Source organism: Haemaphysalis longicornis, unplaced genomic scaffold (assembly GCF_048455015.1).
Source record: "Haemaphysalis longicornis isolate Haplotype H1 unplaced genomic scaffold, Haemaphysalis longicornis Haplotype H1 scaffold_7, whole genome shotgun sequence".
In the NCBI taxonomy this organism is placed as follows: domain Eukaryota; kingdom Metazoa; phylum Arthropoda; class Arachnida; order Ixodida; family Ixodidae; genus Haemaphysalis; species Haemaphysalis longicornis.
In genome coordinates, this window is record NW_027526422.1 from 133,389,554 (window position 1) to 133,407,005 (window position 17,452).

Here is a 17,452-nt window from a genome sequence, read left to right on the forward strand (position 1 = left end):
CAATAAAACTAAAGATAATATTTTCCAGCACATCATCATCGTGGAAACGTATTGTATACATAATCATTATGATCGTATAAAAATCAATCAGGTCTGTTCTCAAAAATTTTTGGGGTGTGGTTTATTGAAAAACTTCCGTGGTCTGTTATTATTTGCAAGCCTGCTTCTGAAGTAAGAAAATTGTTGGCCGATTGTTAGGACTTAGTATCTGCTGCCTGTTTGTTTAAACGCGTCTATGCATAATGGGTGGTTTTTGTTTCAAGACTTTCTTATCGTAATTTTGTTTTGGGGTATGAACACGTCTTCAACCTTGCAAAAATTATTTGTCATGTGTAAAAAAGCCTTCCGTGCTATTGAGGGATACCATGATGAACCACGAAACTTAAGTACGCAACCATTGTTTGTTAAACACCGCATAATAAAAGCCAACCAAGTGTACTATCTACGGCTGCTTCAATACGTTCACCGGAATCTCTTGTACTCTGTTCCTGATAGCCACATAGTTTACAATCTTCGCGTGGTGAAACTAAGAGATCCACGAACGCGGATGAATTATCGTGAACAAAAACAACTTTCGTGTACCCAGGGCAGTAAACAAAAGTCATTTGCTGATGAGTTCTTTTTATCTGAAAACATGTTCAAGAAAAAGACCAAACAACAGCTGATTGAAGGTGAAATTCCAATGTAAAATTGTAATTTACCGTCTACAAGATAAATGCGTATGGGTATGTATTTATGTCTACATGTATGTATGTACATGTATATATGTATATGTATGGCTAGGTATGTGTGTACACAGCATGTACATGGATTTGTTATATATAAATATTTCTATCTTTTTCACACGAGTAATTGAGTAGAATGACTTTATGTCGCCCGCATGTACGAAATTGTATTTGTACATGTACCACTTTGTATTTGCGGTATATTGTACACATATTTGAATTCTTGTAAGTGTTACTGCTTGTGTACTAGTTTTGCATTTTGATAGCTGCACCTCTTATGTATTGCGTGGTTTTTGCGTTTATTTCTGTACTGCGTTCTGCCTTAGCGTACCTAGGCCTCGTCAGGCTTAAGCGCTTTTTGCCTTTTTCCCCTCTTTTCTATTCGTGCAGAAGGGTATTCCTTTGAGACCTCCATGGGTGTCACCACTAAAATTCGCTGTTGTATGGCTGTAACGTCTGGAGCCTAATAAAAAAATACTAAAGGTTTTTTTTTAATTTCGTTTTACTACGCGATTTGTTTCCATTTTTAGTTTTAAAACTTTAGATGCGATTTCACTTTTTGTCTTCCCATTCCAGCGGTGTTTGAAAAGTCTGAAGTCTACAGACCTCCCTTATATTCTGAAAACAGTGGAATACCTGCGGGACTTTGTATCTGGCTGAAGGAACGGTGGCAAACCATTTCAATGATGTCTGCGGGAACTCCTTCCGGATATGGTGATGCCACGGAAACCTTTGTTGCACTCATACCTCGGCAATTTTATGCGTTCACATGCAGCAGCTGCCGTGCTCGTAATTATTCATAATAAAAAGTGATCATAAAAACACGGCAGCAGGACAAGGAATGCCCTATATTTCTTTTGTAATTAAAAAAACTCTGTACTAAAACATTGCTCTGAATTTTCTTAGAATCTCAATGAATAGAAAACATATTGTTTTAAAATATACCCTCGATATATTTATGTGGCGGCAGATCCCAATAGATGATCCATGGTTGATGGGGAAGAGGCCTATTTACAAACACATGCGATTGAAGTATTCACAGAATGTGCATGTCGGCCATCAGAGAGCTCGCTCAGGCTGCACGAACACGAAGTTTCTTTCTCTTCAAACGTTGAGATGATAGCACTATATTCGACAGACGTCATCATCGTTTAGGTCACATAGCACCACATTGCTACAATAATGCGGTTAGATATACATAAAGAAGTGCATCAGACTGGGCAAGTCGAAGCGCGGCGTGAGCAGAACAGGCTTACTGCAATCGTCTAGACGAACACAAGTGAATGAGCATTACGGACAATAGCATACAAGGGATGTTTTATCTTAGAATACGGTGATGTACATTGTGCACCCTATTGCATGTGCATTTTGTACATTGCGACAGCTTACACGAGCCGTAAACTAAAATGCAGGTAGCTAAGAATGTTGGGCGTGAGAAGTATAATGCATAGTGGATATTTTTAAGCTAACCTCTCAGTTTATCACGCAAAACAACGGAGAAATGACAAACAGAGAGGCGATTGATTGAAAGAATAAAAAAAGCTTTGTACACGGCAAAAACGTCGTCTCGATGGTTTAGGACCACCTCAGGGTCACCAAAGCGTGGTTTATATTTTTATTCTACGAAGATTGTGCCCTCAGGTGAGAAGTTTCCTTCTTGAGTAAGCTCTCGCACGGGTTTGTTTATACACGGGTTCATACAGGGTTTGTTTATACAGGCGGGCAGTTAATACAGACAGACTGGTTTGTTTATACATGGCTTTGTTTATACATCACCACCTCTGAGCACGATACAGACTTGAGAGCACTGCATGGGCTGGGCCTTTGAGTCGGGGCCCGGGCCTGACACGAAACAATTTGCTTCACCAGGGCGGCACAGGTGCCTTTACAATCAACTTATTCAAAGGGGCCTGGCCCAGCCGTTGCTTTTTACCTTAGCCCTAAATTTGGCTAATGGTGGGAACTCGCATTGGCGTCAAGGTTTGATGCATGGCGTTTGAAATAATGCCCTTCGAGGAAGTTATAGGTATTCTGTTTATTATTGGCGTCTGATCAAAAAATAAAATCCATAAATACACTTCTGCGTTTTGAGGTTACCGTGTTCCAAGTTGGGTATACATGTCCGGCCAATCCATGGTTTCCGGAGCTTGGTGTGAAACCCCTCGGCCAAGACGTTTTGCTGAGTAATAACTAAAAATGTTTTCGACCTCAACATGCGCCGTTCATCACGCTACCAGTGAGCGTCGCTTGAGCCTGTAATAAAAAATATTGTTGTCAGGCATGTGATGCGAGCTATTATAAAGGTGTTTGATTACGGAAATTATATACTGCGATGGCTGTACTCAAGTTTTTAAATTATCCATTCCTCTTTGGAAGTAGAAATGATAGGTACTGCAGGTCAAGACCAGTTTATCTTCCCAGCCTTTCCTTTCGATTTCGTTTATGATACATCACATGTTGTAACAATTGGTGTGTTCAAGAACCACTTTGGAAGAAAAGTACAGCGTAGTCCGCATTTTTATGAGCATTTTTAGAGTGGGCTTTGTAGCGGCTTTACCTGGAAACACAACGAACGGGCAGGATGCCTATTTAGAGAGAAATTACCCCACGAATGAAAAAAAAAAATGGTAGGCTGGTTTTCTTCTCTAGAGTTTCGAACACTTTCGGCTCTCAATGAAGGCTTGCACTGCAATGATGGGATGCAGCTGTAGCTGAAGAATATCACCATTATTGTACATGCTTATTTGTTTTTTTGCCGTCAAACGTCTTAAGTAATCAAGACAGGACTACCGATGGCGGAATGAATGCCGAAGGTGTAATTGTCGGAGTAGAGTTTGGTTCGTTGTTTCTTGCTTCCATGCGCCGATGTTGCGGCGTTTAGAAATCTTCCGATGGTCTGCGTTGGTGCCTGATGGTTGCGGCACTGATGACACGACGTTGAGAGCTGTTCAGGGTTTTTAAAACTGTATATTTAGGCGAGAGACACATACAGGCTATTTACAGTTTGAAGTAGACAGAGTAAGAAGTAAAGCGGGTTTCTAGGTCAGCTAAGACTTTGTTCCCGCGGCACAGCCGTCAGTGACGGACCCTGACCTAAGACTACCCAAGTGGTGAGATCCTCTCTAGCCTGACCTGGGTATCCCGGCAATACGCCAGCCGTGCATAGCACAATAAAACACTGAGGATTCTATCCCGAGACCTCGTGGTTTTAATGGCTCTCCACCCCCGATACACGTGCCAATCAGCATCTCCCGCCGATCTGATTGGGCGGGTTACCACATCCGGGTTTACATTGCGGTGGGAAATGCCCCCCGTAACCCTGAGACATCGGTCACCCTCTCTCACAAAAGAAAGCAGGAAAATATCAAAAACAAACCAAACAAACCCAACAAACACTCAAAAACCCGCGGAGATACGTGGAAGTGGCAGGGAACAAGCTTCTACCAATGCGGCTCCGCCGACCGTTCCCACGATTATCGTCCAAGGCCGGACAGCCACTCCACGCCAGCTGAAACCCACAACCACCCGTCTTAACGACACGGCGCGTCCCCAAGATTCTCTGCCGTTGACAGGCGATGCCGCGTTAATCGGACTCTGGCCAAAAACTACCCGCAGGGACGCCAGGATACGACGGCAGGCTCAGGCGTGAACACTGCCGCGCCCTCCCTGGGCCGCTACACGCACACCCTCGCACGCCTTCACTCCGCGCGCGCACGGGCCAACAATGAGAGCACTTTCCCTGAAATCTACCGCCGTCCGGCTCCAGCTGACAGCTCCAAGCGTCCCCGTCTCCGGAGGCGCTGCGGACCGAATGGTTTTACAACCTGCTATACAAAAAATGGGGGGCCCGGAGCCAGCTACTGCCAAGCTGCCTGAGTTACTTCAAGCTGCCGTGCCGCGAATGTTTTCCCACGCCTACATCACGCACTCCGGCCAAAACAACGCGACGACGCGGCTGCGGGCCCAGACAATGTGTTCTCACGCGTGCGGCGTGACCCAGAGGCCGCTTGCCCTTATCAAGCTGGCTGCAATATAGTCATTCATTCCCACTTCCCGGAACCGTACCGCTCCCTCTGCGTTCGACACATTCCCCGTCACTGGTGCCTGGATCCCCTACACGCCCGTCACAAGATTCACCTAGGGGCCCACTGGTCACTACGGGAATAACACCAAATATTTACAAGACAGGCGAGAAAAGCGACAATGCAAAACCACACGCAACCCCTCCGAACAAGAAAACCCCCAAAATCCTTAGAGTTCCACAAGGAAAGAAATGTCTCTGGCATAGCACATTGCTTGTAACTCGACTTAGAGTGCACTGCGCCCCGCTGATCACTGGCACACACGCACACACTGAGTCAGCCCCACCACGTCTCGTCGTTGCCTACCTCGGCAACGTGGTCGGTCACTGTTGCAACCTCGAGTCCTGTTTCCCCGCCCCCAGTCACGAACTCTGTCGTCCGAATCCCAACATGCGTTCGTAACCCCTAGCGCGTCAGCATTGTCATGAGTACTTCCCCTTCGGTGCTGTACGACAACGTTGTACCCTTGTAGGGCCAGCGCCCAGCGCGTTAACTTGGCGCCGTGGGGCGTAGTCAGGGTGAGGAACGACAGCGGGTTATGGCCGGACACCACCGTCCCCTGAGCGCCGAAGAGCCGAAGATCGAACTCCAACCCCCAGATAACCCCGAAAGCTTCCCGTTCGATTGTCGACCATCTGGTCTGCGTGGGGGAGACCTCATGGCTCGCGAACGCTATTGGCCGCTCAGAGCCGTCTGCAGCACGCTGCGAGAGGCAAGCCCTCACCGCAAACGAGGAGGCGTCAGTGTAAAGCCAAAACGGCTTGTTTTGGTCTGACGTTGCAAGTGTCACCGCTTCACAAAGCGCTGCTTTGAGCCGTTTCAACGCCGTTTCGGCTTCAGCGGACCACGGTATCTTGTTAGAAACCCGATTTCCCGTCAGTTCTGTCAACGGGCTCGACACTTCGGCGTAGGTCGCAACGTAACCTCGTTAATAGCCGCAAAGCCCCAGCAGACTACGTAGTTCTTTTTAGTAGTTGGTGCTTGCAAGCCCTGTATGGCCTCCAACTTGTCTGGGTCTGGCGCACGCGTCCCTGATCCTACCACTTGCCCTAAATAGCGTATAGGACCACATGCGATTTGACACTTCTCAAGCTTAACCTGAAGGTTTACCCGCTGTAAGGCCGTGAAGACCGCTCGTAAATGCTGCAGGTGATCATTGAGCGTCCCGCTGAAGACTGCGATATCATCCAGATAGGCGCAGGCGTAATAAGAATGCGGCAGCAAGAGCTCATCCATTGCTCGCTAAAAAGTCTAAGCGGCATTTTTGAGACGGAAAGGCATAATCCTCTACGCGAATTGGCCTCTGGGACACGCAAACGCGGTGAGGACCTGAGCCAATTGCGTCAATGGCACGTGCCAGTATCCCCTCCGGAGGCCGAGAAGAGTTATGAAACATGCCTTCCCTACTCTCATTATCAGCTTCTGCTGCAGGGCCATGGGATACGCGTCCGCTAGAGTGTCGGTGTTCAACCTACGCTAATCCACGCATATCCTCAAGGAGCCGTCCTTTTTAGCAACGCATACAAATGGATGTGCATGCGGGCTCTCGCAAGGGAAAATTAGGTCTTCCTCAAGGAGCTCATCGACCTGCTTGCTCACCTCCCCTTGTAATGCGGTGGGTACGCGGTAGGGGCGACACGATTTTAGGGCGAATCCTTCCTCTAACAGAATGGAGTGTTTCCTCACCTTCGCCATTCCTGTTTGTCCTTAAACAAACCCTCGTGCTCTGCGAACACCACGCAAATGCCTGGCTCTTTCTTCCAGATGAGTTGTCATGCTTTCTGGGAATACCATGCCACTGTAACGCTCATCTGTCAGCCGAGGCATATAGTGGACCTCACCAGAAGTCCTGTTCTCGTCAAGCATAACACCCACTGCGCTCACTCTGCTTTGGTAGGGCCGCTATTTTCTGGCATGCACAAGCTTTCTCCCTCCTTCTGGCATTTCCACGAAGTACGAGTGCTCCCGATGCCTTCTGACGACCGTGCCGAGTCCTTTCCATTTAGGAAACATTTTCCCGGGACGCTGATCGTTGAACACCGAAACCGCTTTGCCCGCTTGAAAGCTCTTGTACACAGCCCGTTTATTGAATTCGCTCGCGTAGGCGTTTTGCTGCTTCCTGCTCATTAACTCGGCAGCCTCGGCGGAGCGATCTAGCCTCGCCATCATGTCTGTCATGTACGCCGATGGGGACGGCCCCAGAGCCGCCGGCATGGTGTCCTCTCCTTCCCACATGCGTTTTGCCACGGAAAGCGGGCCGCTTGGCGTTCTTCCGTAAAGCATCTAAGAGGGTGCGACCTCCGTCGCATCGTGCGAGACCTCCCAATAAGCCCACAGCACGAACGGGACGAACTTGTCCGAGTCCCTCCCTTCTTTTTGTATAGTGTGGGCCAACATGTTCTTAAAAGTGTGGTTCCACCTTTCGACGGCTCCGTTACTTTCGGGGTGTACCGGCGTCGAGAACTTAGGGGAGCTGCCCAGTTTTCCCAGAAACTCCTTTGTGAGCTCCAGGGGGAAGTTAGTTCCGCAGTCAGATGCGATAACCTCGGGTATCCACGTCCTGGTGAACAGGCTCAACAGGGCGTCGCAAGTCGCCCTAGAACTCAAGGAGCGCATGCACACCACTTTCGGCCACCGTGTGCACAGGTCGACAATGCTAAACGCGTATCTGGGGTCCGCCGACACCGGCTCAAGTGGCCCTATCACGTCGACATTGACCTGCTCAAAAAGGTACTTCGGCCGCACCAGTGGCTCTATAGGTACACTGTCGGAGTGCCGGATGTCTGCTCTTGTCTGGCACCCGTGGCAGGTGCTGCAGGAGCGCCTAATCTCGTCTTCTATGTCTTAACAAAAAAAGTTGTATTTTATCCTGGCCATTGTTTTACGGAAGCCCAGGTGACCACCCCAGTTAGACTCGTGGGACACCTGGAACACTTCCTTTCGCCTACCCTCGGGAAGGACGAGCTGCTTTACCAGCTGCCCTAGTAGCTTGTCTTTGTGGTAAAGGAGCCCTTAGCTGATGATCATTTCTCCGTTTACTGCTCTGCCGTTTTTCCACGCGCTTTGCAAAGTCTAGTCGTTTCGTTGCGCCCTCCGAAATTCGGTTGACGCGCTACTTTCCCCCTCCTCTTCGAGGCCCGATTGTTCACCTCCGTGCTCTGACTGCAGCCGCCCTTCGCGTCTATATGCGAAACCGCAACGCAGAGCGACTCAGTTTCCTCTCCGGCCACTCCGGCCTCGCGCCCCGCCAGCTCGACCTCCGCGCGCGTGGTCGCTTCCTTCTCGCCCACCGTTACGAGCCCTTTCATGTCGCACTCATTTGTGAGCGACTCCCATGCTTCTCGGGAAAGCAAGCAATCTGTTCGTGAAACGAGCTTGTCAGTTAGCGCGCAGAGCACTGGCACTGTCTCTCTTATCTCGGCGAACACGCCCGTCTCGCGGGCAAGGTTAGGGGCACCACCGCCAACTTGGCGCTCACTTTCTCTCCGAAGGCGGAAACTAGGCCAATGGTGCCATGTGGCTTAACTAACTCTGCGGAAACGCCGCTCTCGCGGAGGACCGTGAGTTCTGCCCCCGTGTCGAGGATCCCGCCTATCTGGCTGTTCAAACATTCCAAAGTGTCTGGCTGCAGCTCACAGTGCGCGCCCTTGATCCCCTCTGTCACCACCCGCACCGACAAGCTGTTGTTAGCGTTGCTCGTAGCCTGGCTTGGTAGCTTTTTTGTTCCAGGCGGGCACATTGCCTTTTGGTGACCGAGAGCCTCGCACGAGCAACACCCCCTTGGCGCCCGCTTATCACCGAACTGTTTCGCGGCACCCTGATTCGGCGGTTCTTCAGCTCCCTTCTCTTGCCGCACATAGGGGAACTGGGCATCATTTGCTTCTGTTTTCTTGGATGCGCTGCCTTTCCCCTCTGCTTCCTCAAATGTTTGCAAACAGGCCGACAAAGCGGAAGCTTTCTCCAATTTGTTCCATCCTGTAACGTGGCGTAGCACAGTGCGCCCTCCTAGAGGTTATTTTTGAGCTTATCTGCTACTAGTAGCTTCCCCAGCTCATCGAACGTCTTCACCCCTCTCGCATCCAGGTAGTAATTGAGGTAGCTCTGAATACGCGCGGCAAACGGTCGCCACCCTTCGTTTGCCCTTTTCCTCGTCGTGAGGAACCGCCTGAGATACTCTCCTGCTGAAAGCTTAAGCTCTTCGAGCACTGTTTTCTTGAGTGTCTCATAAGCTTTGTGTTCCGATGGTTTGAGGTGCGTCGACAAAAATTGCACTTTTTCCGCTATTAACGGGAAGACAATTTGGCCCCGCAATTCCCGTGCTACCCCGTACGCCTCCAGTGTGTTCTCGACGGACTCAAACCACACGGGCACTTCTACTTCTGTAGCAAATTTCGGCAGCGCTCCCGCGAGCAGCTTCGAAAAATGACGGAGCGCCGCGTGTGCGTCTCGGCTAGGCGGTGTACCTGAACTCTCTCCCGCGCCTGTTGCGGAATTTGCTTTCGCTTTTATCACCTCGAGGTCAAGCTCGAGAGCTTTACAACGTTGGGACACCAGCCTTAGCTCGGCTGCATCTTCAACATCTCAGGGTCAGATGAACCTCCCCCCTGCTCTCGCTCCTCGTCCCCCCTCACCGTTGAAAGCCTACACTTGTCCGGGTTTAAGTGCCCCAAACACGTGTTCATGAATCACCAAGACTCAATGTGGACAGCAGTGCTCGCCCCTGGGTGACAGTGTGTAAGAAGGAGAAGAGACTCCCAGCCTGCACCACCGAAGTATCGCAGGAAAGAAAGGGAACGGAAAGGAAAGAAATTTGGAATAAGGGATTGGCAGAAAAGTGGTTGGGACAGGAAAGGGATGAGGTAAGGGGGAAAAGAATAGATCTACCATCAGCGACCACCGCCCTGGAACGGGCCCAACAATCAGCGGCTTCTATTTTTTTTATTTTTTTGCATAAATTAAAGTGTACATTCAGTTGCTTGTGTCAAAACTAGAATTATACAAGAGTTAAGCTTTAGCAAGAAAATATTAACACTCGTTTTGTGCTGAAACTGGAACAATGTCTTGTAGTCGGTAGACTTGTACTGCTATTCCTTGATCTTGACTTGAAGACGATGACGCGGACGAAGTGCTTGTCTGTAGTTATGTCGTTCTGGCTCTGTAGAACTTGGTCGTATTCTTGCTGTTGTTCCTTCAGTTGAGTTGAGGACAGCTTGCCTTGTATTCGTCTTTAAGAAGGACTTGGCCTTAGTTCTTGAATGTATTTTTGCTGTATGTAGTGTTGTTATAGCATTAGAGCCAATATGACGAGAGATGCAGGTGGAGGAAACCTCACCAAATTGGCCTTACACCCCATCTCCCGATCATATCTGCTTCAAATATTGTTGTTATCTGTGGTTCAAAGTTAAGGTTATTTGGTTACATTTGCATTACAAAGTCGTTAATTTTTAATACCATTGCTTCAAGAATATTTCTGGTTTGTTCGTTTTTAATTATTTCAGGTTTCCGCTTTCCAAGATTTGGTCCTAGCTTCTGAACCATTTGAGTCCTCTCCTTGGCAACTAGTTTGCAGTCGTTTAGGTAGTGATCGAAGTTTACTCCTTCTTCCTTACATGGACATAATGTATTCTGCGAAATTCCAAATCTTTAAAAATAGAAAGGGAACTTCCCATGTCCAGTTACAGCTTGAGCTGAATAAAAATTTGTCGGGAAGTGTTCTGGAATAAGATTTACGTTTGGAATCCACGTATATGTGTAACTTGCCTTACCTTCTTTATTCCAAAAATCTTTCCATTCCTTAGTGAGCCTTAACTGTAATTCTATAGATATAATTGATTTCTTAATTTGGATAAAAGTGTATTCTCCAGACTCTGAAGCCTTTTTTGCCTGTTCATCCGCTAAATCATTACCTAGTGTTTTACTGTGACCTTTTACGTAGCTCAATTTAAGATTAACGGCATTAGTAGAAAAAGGGGACTCACCTTCGGATGTGTAGTCGCCGGTCGCTTCTCCGTCTTTCTCGCGGTGGCTTCTCTCGCTGCTGCTCGTCGCTGCACTGTCCCTGCCCAGTCTTCGGTGTCATTGGTCGCTCCTCCGGTGCACCGCTACCCAAGAAGTCCCTCCGATGACATGTCAGCGGTTCCGTCAATCCTGCTGGTCCCGCCAAGCTTTCCCTGGCTCGCCGTCCCGCTGTCTGCCCGGGCTCCCGGAAAGCGAGGTCTTCCTCACGTTGCAGATGCGGCTCTAACTTGTTCTTCAGTCAGTAGTCGCCCTCCTTGTCGCCGTGCCACGCAGATTCTGCCCGACTGCGCCAGTAAAGATTTGGTTCGTTGTTTTTTGCTTCGATGCGCCGATGTTGTGGCGTCTAGAAGTCTTGCGATGGTCTGCCGTGGTGCCTGATGGTTGCGGCACTGATGACACGACGATGAGAGCTGTTGAGGGTTTTTAAAACTGTATATTTAAGCGAGAGACATATAGAGGCTATTTACAGACTAAAGTAGACAGAGTAAGAAATAAAGTGGGTTTCTAGGTCAGCTAAGACTTTGTTCCCACGGCACCCCCGTCAGCGATGGACCCTGACCTAAGACTACACAAGTGGTGCGATCCTCCCTAGTCGGACCTGGCTAACCCGGAAATACGCCGGCCGTACATAGCCCATTAAAACCCTGAGGATTCGACCCCGAGACCTCGGGTCTCGTGGTTTTAATGGGTCACCTAGTCTCCACCCCCGATACACGGGCCAATCAGCATCCCTCGGCGATCTGATTGGTCGGGTTACCACATCCGGGTTTACATTGCGGTGGGAACGCCCCTCCCCCCCCCCCCGTAACCCTGAGACAGCGGTCACCCTCTCTCACAAAAGAAAGAAGGTATTAAAATATCAAAAGCAAACCAAACAAACCTAAAAAACACTCAAAAACCCCCGGAGACACGTGCAAGCGGCCGGGAACAAGCTTCTACGAACGCGGCTGCGCCGACCGTTCCCACGATTATCGTCCAAGGCCGGACAGCCACTCCACGCCAGCTGAAGCCCCTAACCAGCCGTCTTAACGACACGGCACGTCACCAAGACCATCCGCCGTTGACAGGCGATGCCCCTTTAATTGGACTGTGGCCAAAAACTGCGCGGAGGGCGACAGGGTACGACGGCTGGCTCAGTCGTCACCAATGCCGCGCCCATCCTGGGCCGCTACACGCACACCCTCGCACCACTTCACTCCGCGCGCGCATGGGCCACCAAAGAGAGCACTTTCCCCTAAATCGACCGCCGCCCGGCTCCAGCTGATAGCTCCAAGGCTCCCCGTCTCCGGAGGCACAGCGGACCGAATGGTTTTACAACCTGCTATACGAAAAAATGGGGAGCCCGGAGCCAGCTACTGCCAAGCTGCCTGAGTTACTTCAAGCTGTCGTACCTCCAATGTTTTCCCACGCCTACATCACGCACTCCGGCCAAAACAACGCGACGACGTGGCTGCGGCCCCAGACAATGTGTTCTCACGCGAGCGGCGCGACCCAGAGGCCGCTTGCTCTTATCAAGCTGGCTGTCATATAGTCATTCATTCCCACTTCCCGGAACCGAACCGCTCCGTCTGCGTTCGACACATTCCGCGTCGCTTGGGCCTGGATCCCGTACAGTCAGATAGCACGAACTACGCAATAAAAAGAACGGAGTTGGAAAGGAGACGTCTTGCGGGCGTTTACCAGCGCGAAAGGGCAAAATGCATTTCGAGTTGGCGACGATAACTAGTTACTGACGGCGCTCACAACACGACCATGCCGGAGCCCGTACCAACGCTAGGCCTGTTCGCGTTAGGTGGTTGGTCAAAACAAGAAAAAGCATACTCAATTGTTGCCGAGTCCTCGTTAATCACCGAAGACGAAACCCCAAGGCGAGACACAGGCGCCCGCATGGACCCCTGCCACTACCCCAAACATGGGCAAATGTGCATGCTGCTTCCCGCAGCATGCACTGCTTCCCGCTGCTTCCTGCTTCCCGCGAAAAATCGCTGCTTCCCGCACCGCTTTTTCAGTCGTGCAGAAGGGTATTCCTTTGAGACCTCCACGGGTGTCACCACTAAAATTCGCTGTTGTATGGCTATAACGTCTGGAGCCTAATAAAAAAAATACTAGCGGTTTTTTTTTAATTCTGTTTTACTACGCCATTTGTTTCCATTTTTAGTTTTAAAACTTTAGATGCGCTTTCAATTTTTGTCTTCCTATTCCAGCGGTGTTTGAAAAGTCTGAAGTCTACAGACCTCCCTTATATTTTGAAAACAGTTGAATACCTGCGGGACTTCGTATCCGGCTGAAGGAACGGTGGCAAACCATTTCAATGATGTCTACGGGAGCCCCTTCCGGATACGTTGATGCCACCGAAACCTTTGTTGCACTCATACCTCGGCAATTTCATGCGTTCACATGCAGCAGCTGTCGTGCTCGTAATTATTCATAATAAAAAGTGATCATAAAAACACGGCACCAGGACAAGGAATGCCCTATATGTCTTTTGTATTTAAAAAACTCTTTACTAAAACATTGCTGTGAATTTTTTTGGAATCTCAATAAATGGAAAAAAAAAATTGTTTTAAAATATAGCCTCGATATATTTATGTGGCGGCAGGTCACAATAGATGGTCCATGGTTGATGGTGAAGAGGCCTATTTACAAAGAGATGCGATTGAAGTATTCACAGCATCTACATGGCGGCCACCAGAGAGCTCGCTCAGGCTGCCCGCACACGAAGCTGCTTTCTCTTCAAACGCTGAGAATATAGCACTATATTCCACAGGCGACATCGTCCTTTAAGTCACATTGCATCACATTGCAACACAATGCAGTTAGACATACATACAGAAGTGCATCGGACTGGGCACGTCGAAGCGCGTCGCGAGCAGAACAGGCTTACTGAAATCGTCTAGACGAACACATGCGAATGAGCAACACGGGCAATAGCATCCAAGAGATTTTTTATCTTAGAGTGCAGTGATGTACAATGTGCACCCTATCGCATGTGCATTTTGTACATTGCTACAGCTTACACGAGCCGTAAACTACCAGGCGGGTAGCTAAGAATGTTGGGAGTGAGAAGTATGATGCATATTGGATATTTGTAAGCTGACCTCTCGGTTTATCACGCAAAACAACGGAGGAATGACAAACAGATAGGCCATTGCTTGAAATAATATAAAAAAAGCTTTGTACACGGTAAAAACTTCGTCGCGATGGTTTCGGACCACCTCTGGGTCATCAAAGCGCGGCTTATATTTTTACTCAAGAAGATTGTTTCCTCAGGTGAGAAGTTACCTTCTTTAGTAAGCTCGAGGACGAGTTTGTTTATACACGGGTTCATACAGGGTTTGTTTATACAGACGGACGGGTTTTTTATACATGGGTTTGTTTATACACCACCACTCTGAGCACGATACAGACTTCAGAGCACTGCACGGGCTGAACTTTTGGGTCGGGGCCCGGGCCTGACACGAAACAATTTACTTCCCCCGGGCGGCACAGGGGCCTTCACAATCAACCTATTCTACGGGGCCTGGCCGAGCCGTGGCTTTTTACCTTAGCCCTAATATTGGCTAATGGTGGGAACTCGCATGGGCATCAAGCTATGACGCATGTCTTTTCAAATAATCCCCTTCGAAGAAGGTATAGGTATCCTGTTTAATATTCGCGTGTGATCAAAAATAAAATCCGTAAATACAATTCTGCGTTTTGAAGTTACCGTGTTCGAGGTTGGGTACACAAGTCCGGCCAATCCATGGTTCCCCAAGCTCGGTGTGAAACACCTCGGCCAAGAAGTTTTGTTGAGTGATAACTAAAATGTTTTCGACCTCAACATGCGCCGTTCGTCACGCTACTAGTGAGCGTCTCTTGAGCCTGTAATAAAACATTTCTTGTCGGGTATCTGCTAGCAGCTATTATAAAGGTGTTTGATTGTGGAAAATATATACTCCGATTGCTGTACTCAAGTTTTTGAATTATCCATTCTTTTTTGGAAGTAGAAAAGATAGTTACTGCAGATCAAGACCTGTTTATCTTCCCAGCATTTGCTTTCTTTTTATTTCGTTTATGATACATAACATGTTGTAACAATTACTGTGTTCAATGACCGCTTTGGAAGAAACGTACAGCGTAGTACGCATCTTTAAGACCATTGTTAGAGTGGGCTTTGTAGCGGCTTTACCTGGAAACACAACGAACGGGCGGGATGCTTATTTAGAGAGAAATTCTTCTGTATATTTTCGAACACATTTGGCTCTCAATCAAGGCTTGCACTGCAATAATGGGATGCAGCTCTAGCTGAAGAATATCACCATGATTGTACATGCTTATTTGTTTTTTTGCCCTCAAACTTCTTCTGTAATCAAGACAGGACTACCGATGGGGGAATGAATGCCGAAGGTGTAGTTGTCGGAGTAAACTTTGGTTCGTTGTTTCTTGCTTCGTTCGATCCGCCGATGTTGTGGCGTGTAGAAATCTTCCGATGGTCTGCGTTGGTGCCTGATGGTTGCGGCACTGATGACAGGACGTTGAGAGCTGCTGAGGGTTTTTAAAACTGTATATTTAAGCGAGAGACACATACAGGCTATTTACAGTTTGAAGTAGATAGAGTAAGAAATAAAGCGGGTTTCTAGGTCAGCTAAGACTTTGTTCCCGCGGCACACCCGTCAGCGACGGACCCTGACCTAAGACTACCCAAGTGGTGAGATCCTCTCTAGCCCTACCTGGCTATCCCGGCAATACGCCGGCCGTGCATAGCAAAATAAAACACTGAGGATTCCACCCCGAGACCTCGTGTCTCGTGGTTTTAATGGGTCTCCACCCCTGATACACGGGCCAATCAGCATCCCCCGGCGATCTGATTGGTCGGGTTACCACATCCGGGTTTACATTGCGGTGGGCAATGCCCCCCGTAACCCTGACACATCGGTCACCCTCTCTCACAAAAGAAAGCAGGAAAATATCAAAAACAAACCAAACAAACCCAACAAACACTCAAAAACCCGCGGAGACACGTGCAAGTAGCCGGGAACAAGCTTCTACGAATGCGGCTGCGCCGACCGTTCCCACGATTATCGTCCAAGGCCGGACAGCTACTCCACGCCAGCTGAAACCAATAACCACCCGTATTAACGACACGGCGCGTCCCCAAGATTCTCTGCCGTTGACAGGCGATGCCCCATTAATTGGACTCTGGCCAAAAACTGGGCGCAGGGACGACAGGGTACGACGGCTGGCTCAGGCGTCACCAATGCCGCGCCCATCCCGGGCCGCTACACGCACACCCTCGCACCCCTTCACTCCGCGCGCGCAGGGCCAACAAAGAGAGCACTTTCCCCTAAATCGACCGCCGTCCGGCTCCAGCTGATAGCTCCAAGCGTCCCTGTCCCCGTAGGTGCAGCGGACCGAAAGGTTTTACAACCTGCTATACGAAAAATGGGGGGCCCGGAGCCAGCTACTGCCAAGTAGAGATGCAAGTTTTCATGAAAATTTGAGGTGCTTGAAAAAAACAGGTTTTTTTCTAGTTTTCTTTCAGAAAATTACGAAAACTTGGAAAAAAAGACTTGTGCGCACACTGTTTTAAAAACCCGACACATTTATTTAGTAGCACACAAAAATTCCAGCAGAGCTTTCAGTTTCAAAATCAATGGAGTGATTTCACGTCAATTCCTAAAGTTCCGATCAAAAAGTGCGAACAGTCGTCAATCCGTGTCTGATTCGGTTCCGCTTGCCACGTCGATTCTTTGCTGTGAAGCCGACGAACCCTTCCGGACATTCAGGTTCGAGTGCACGTACACGAGCTTCTGCACGCGATCGCCTGAAAGCCGGTTGCGTAGCTTGGTGTGCACGTTTCCGAATTCCGACAAGTTCCTTTCGCAAGCCGCAGAAGAAGGGGGAATTTGCAGTATTTGACCGGTGATGAGATTTAAGGGTTCATTAAAGCAAAGTCCTTCCCACCACGTGGATGGGTCTAGATGTTTCGCAGACTCCCAAACTCCTTCACTGGACCAAATTCCTTTGCAAGTCCGGTATTGTGCGACGTTAGATAAAATTTTCCCGACGTCTAGCGAGAGCTTCTTTGCATGTTGGGAAATCCAGTCAAACGTGACCACACTTTGCGCGTCAGCTAGGTTCTTGCCGCGATACCTTGGATCCAGGACATTAGCAGCAATGTGAATGGGTCGCAAACAAAACTCTTCACGCCCCCTGAGCACACGCAATATGTGAGACTTTTTGTCTTCAGTGAAGGAGCTATTTTCTAGCCTCGCTGTGATGTCACTTTTGATGGAGTGAAAAACTTCGACGACGTCTGATAACAAGGCCTGGTCAGACTCAAGCTTCGTAATGGCCGAGGAGACTGGTGTCGCCAAGTCTAGGCAGCTGCGAAGGTCTTTCCAAAACACTTCCTCATCCAATATGGCCTGGCGTATCGGCTTCGCCACACCGATATCTTCCACGATAACGGTCTCTTGCAGTGCTTCCTTGTTGTTGAGCAGGCTTTGCAATGACAGGGTGACGCCGCCCCATCTTGTTTTGCTAGCCAATTTAAGTGTCGTAAAAGTTCCTTTGCCGTATTTTGACTCCTGTTTTTGTAGGAGCGCAGCAGCAACTACGTGGGTGTGCTTCACATATTTGATTATT

General features: G+C 48.9%; 1 protein-coding gene across 1 annotated transcript in view; it reads left to right on the forward strand.

Annotated features, from left to right (window-relative positions):
* Positions 1 to 1,503, forward strand: part of LOC144145159 (uncharacterized) — a 35,494-nt gene extending 33,991 nt beyond the window's left edge. Inside the window, exon 6 of the mRNA XM_077676663.1 lies at positions 1,302 to 1,503. Coding sequence (XP_077532789.1) covers positions 1,302 to 1,385 — 84 coding nt within the window. The 3' untranslated portion in view covers positions 1,386 to 1,503. The remainder of the gene's footprint in view (positions 1 to 1,301) is intronic.
* Positions 1,504 to 17,452: the final 15,949 nt, after the last annotated feature.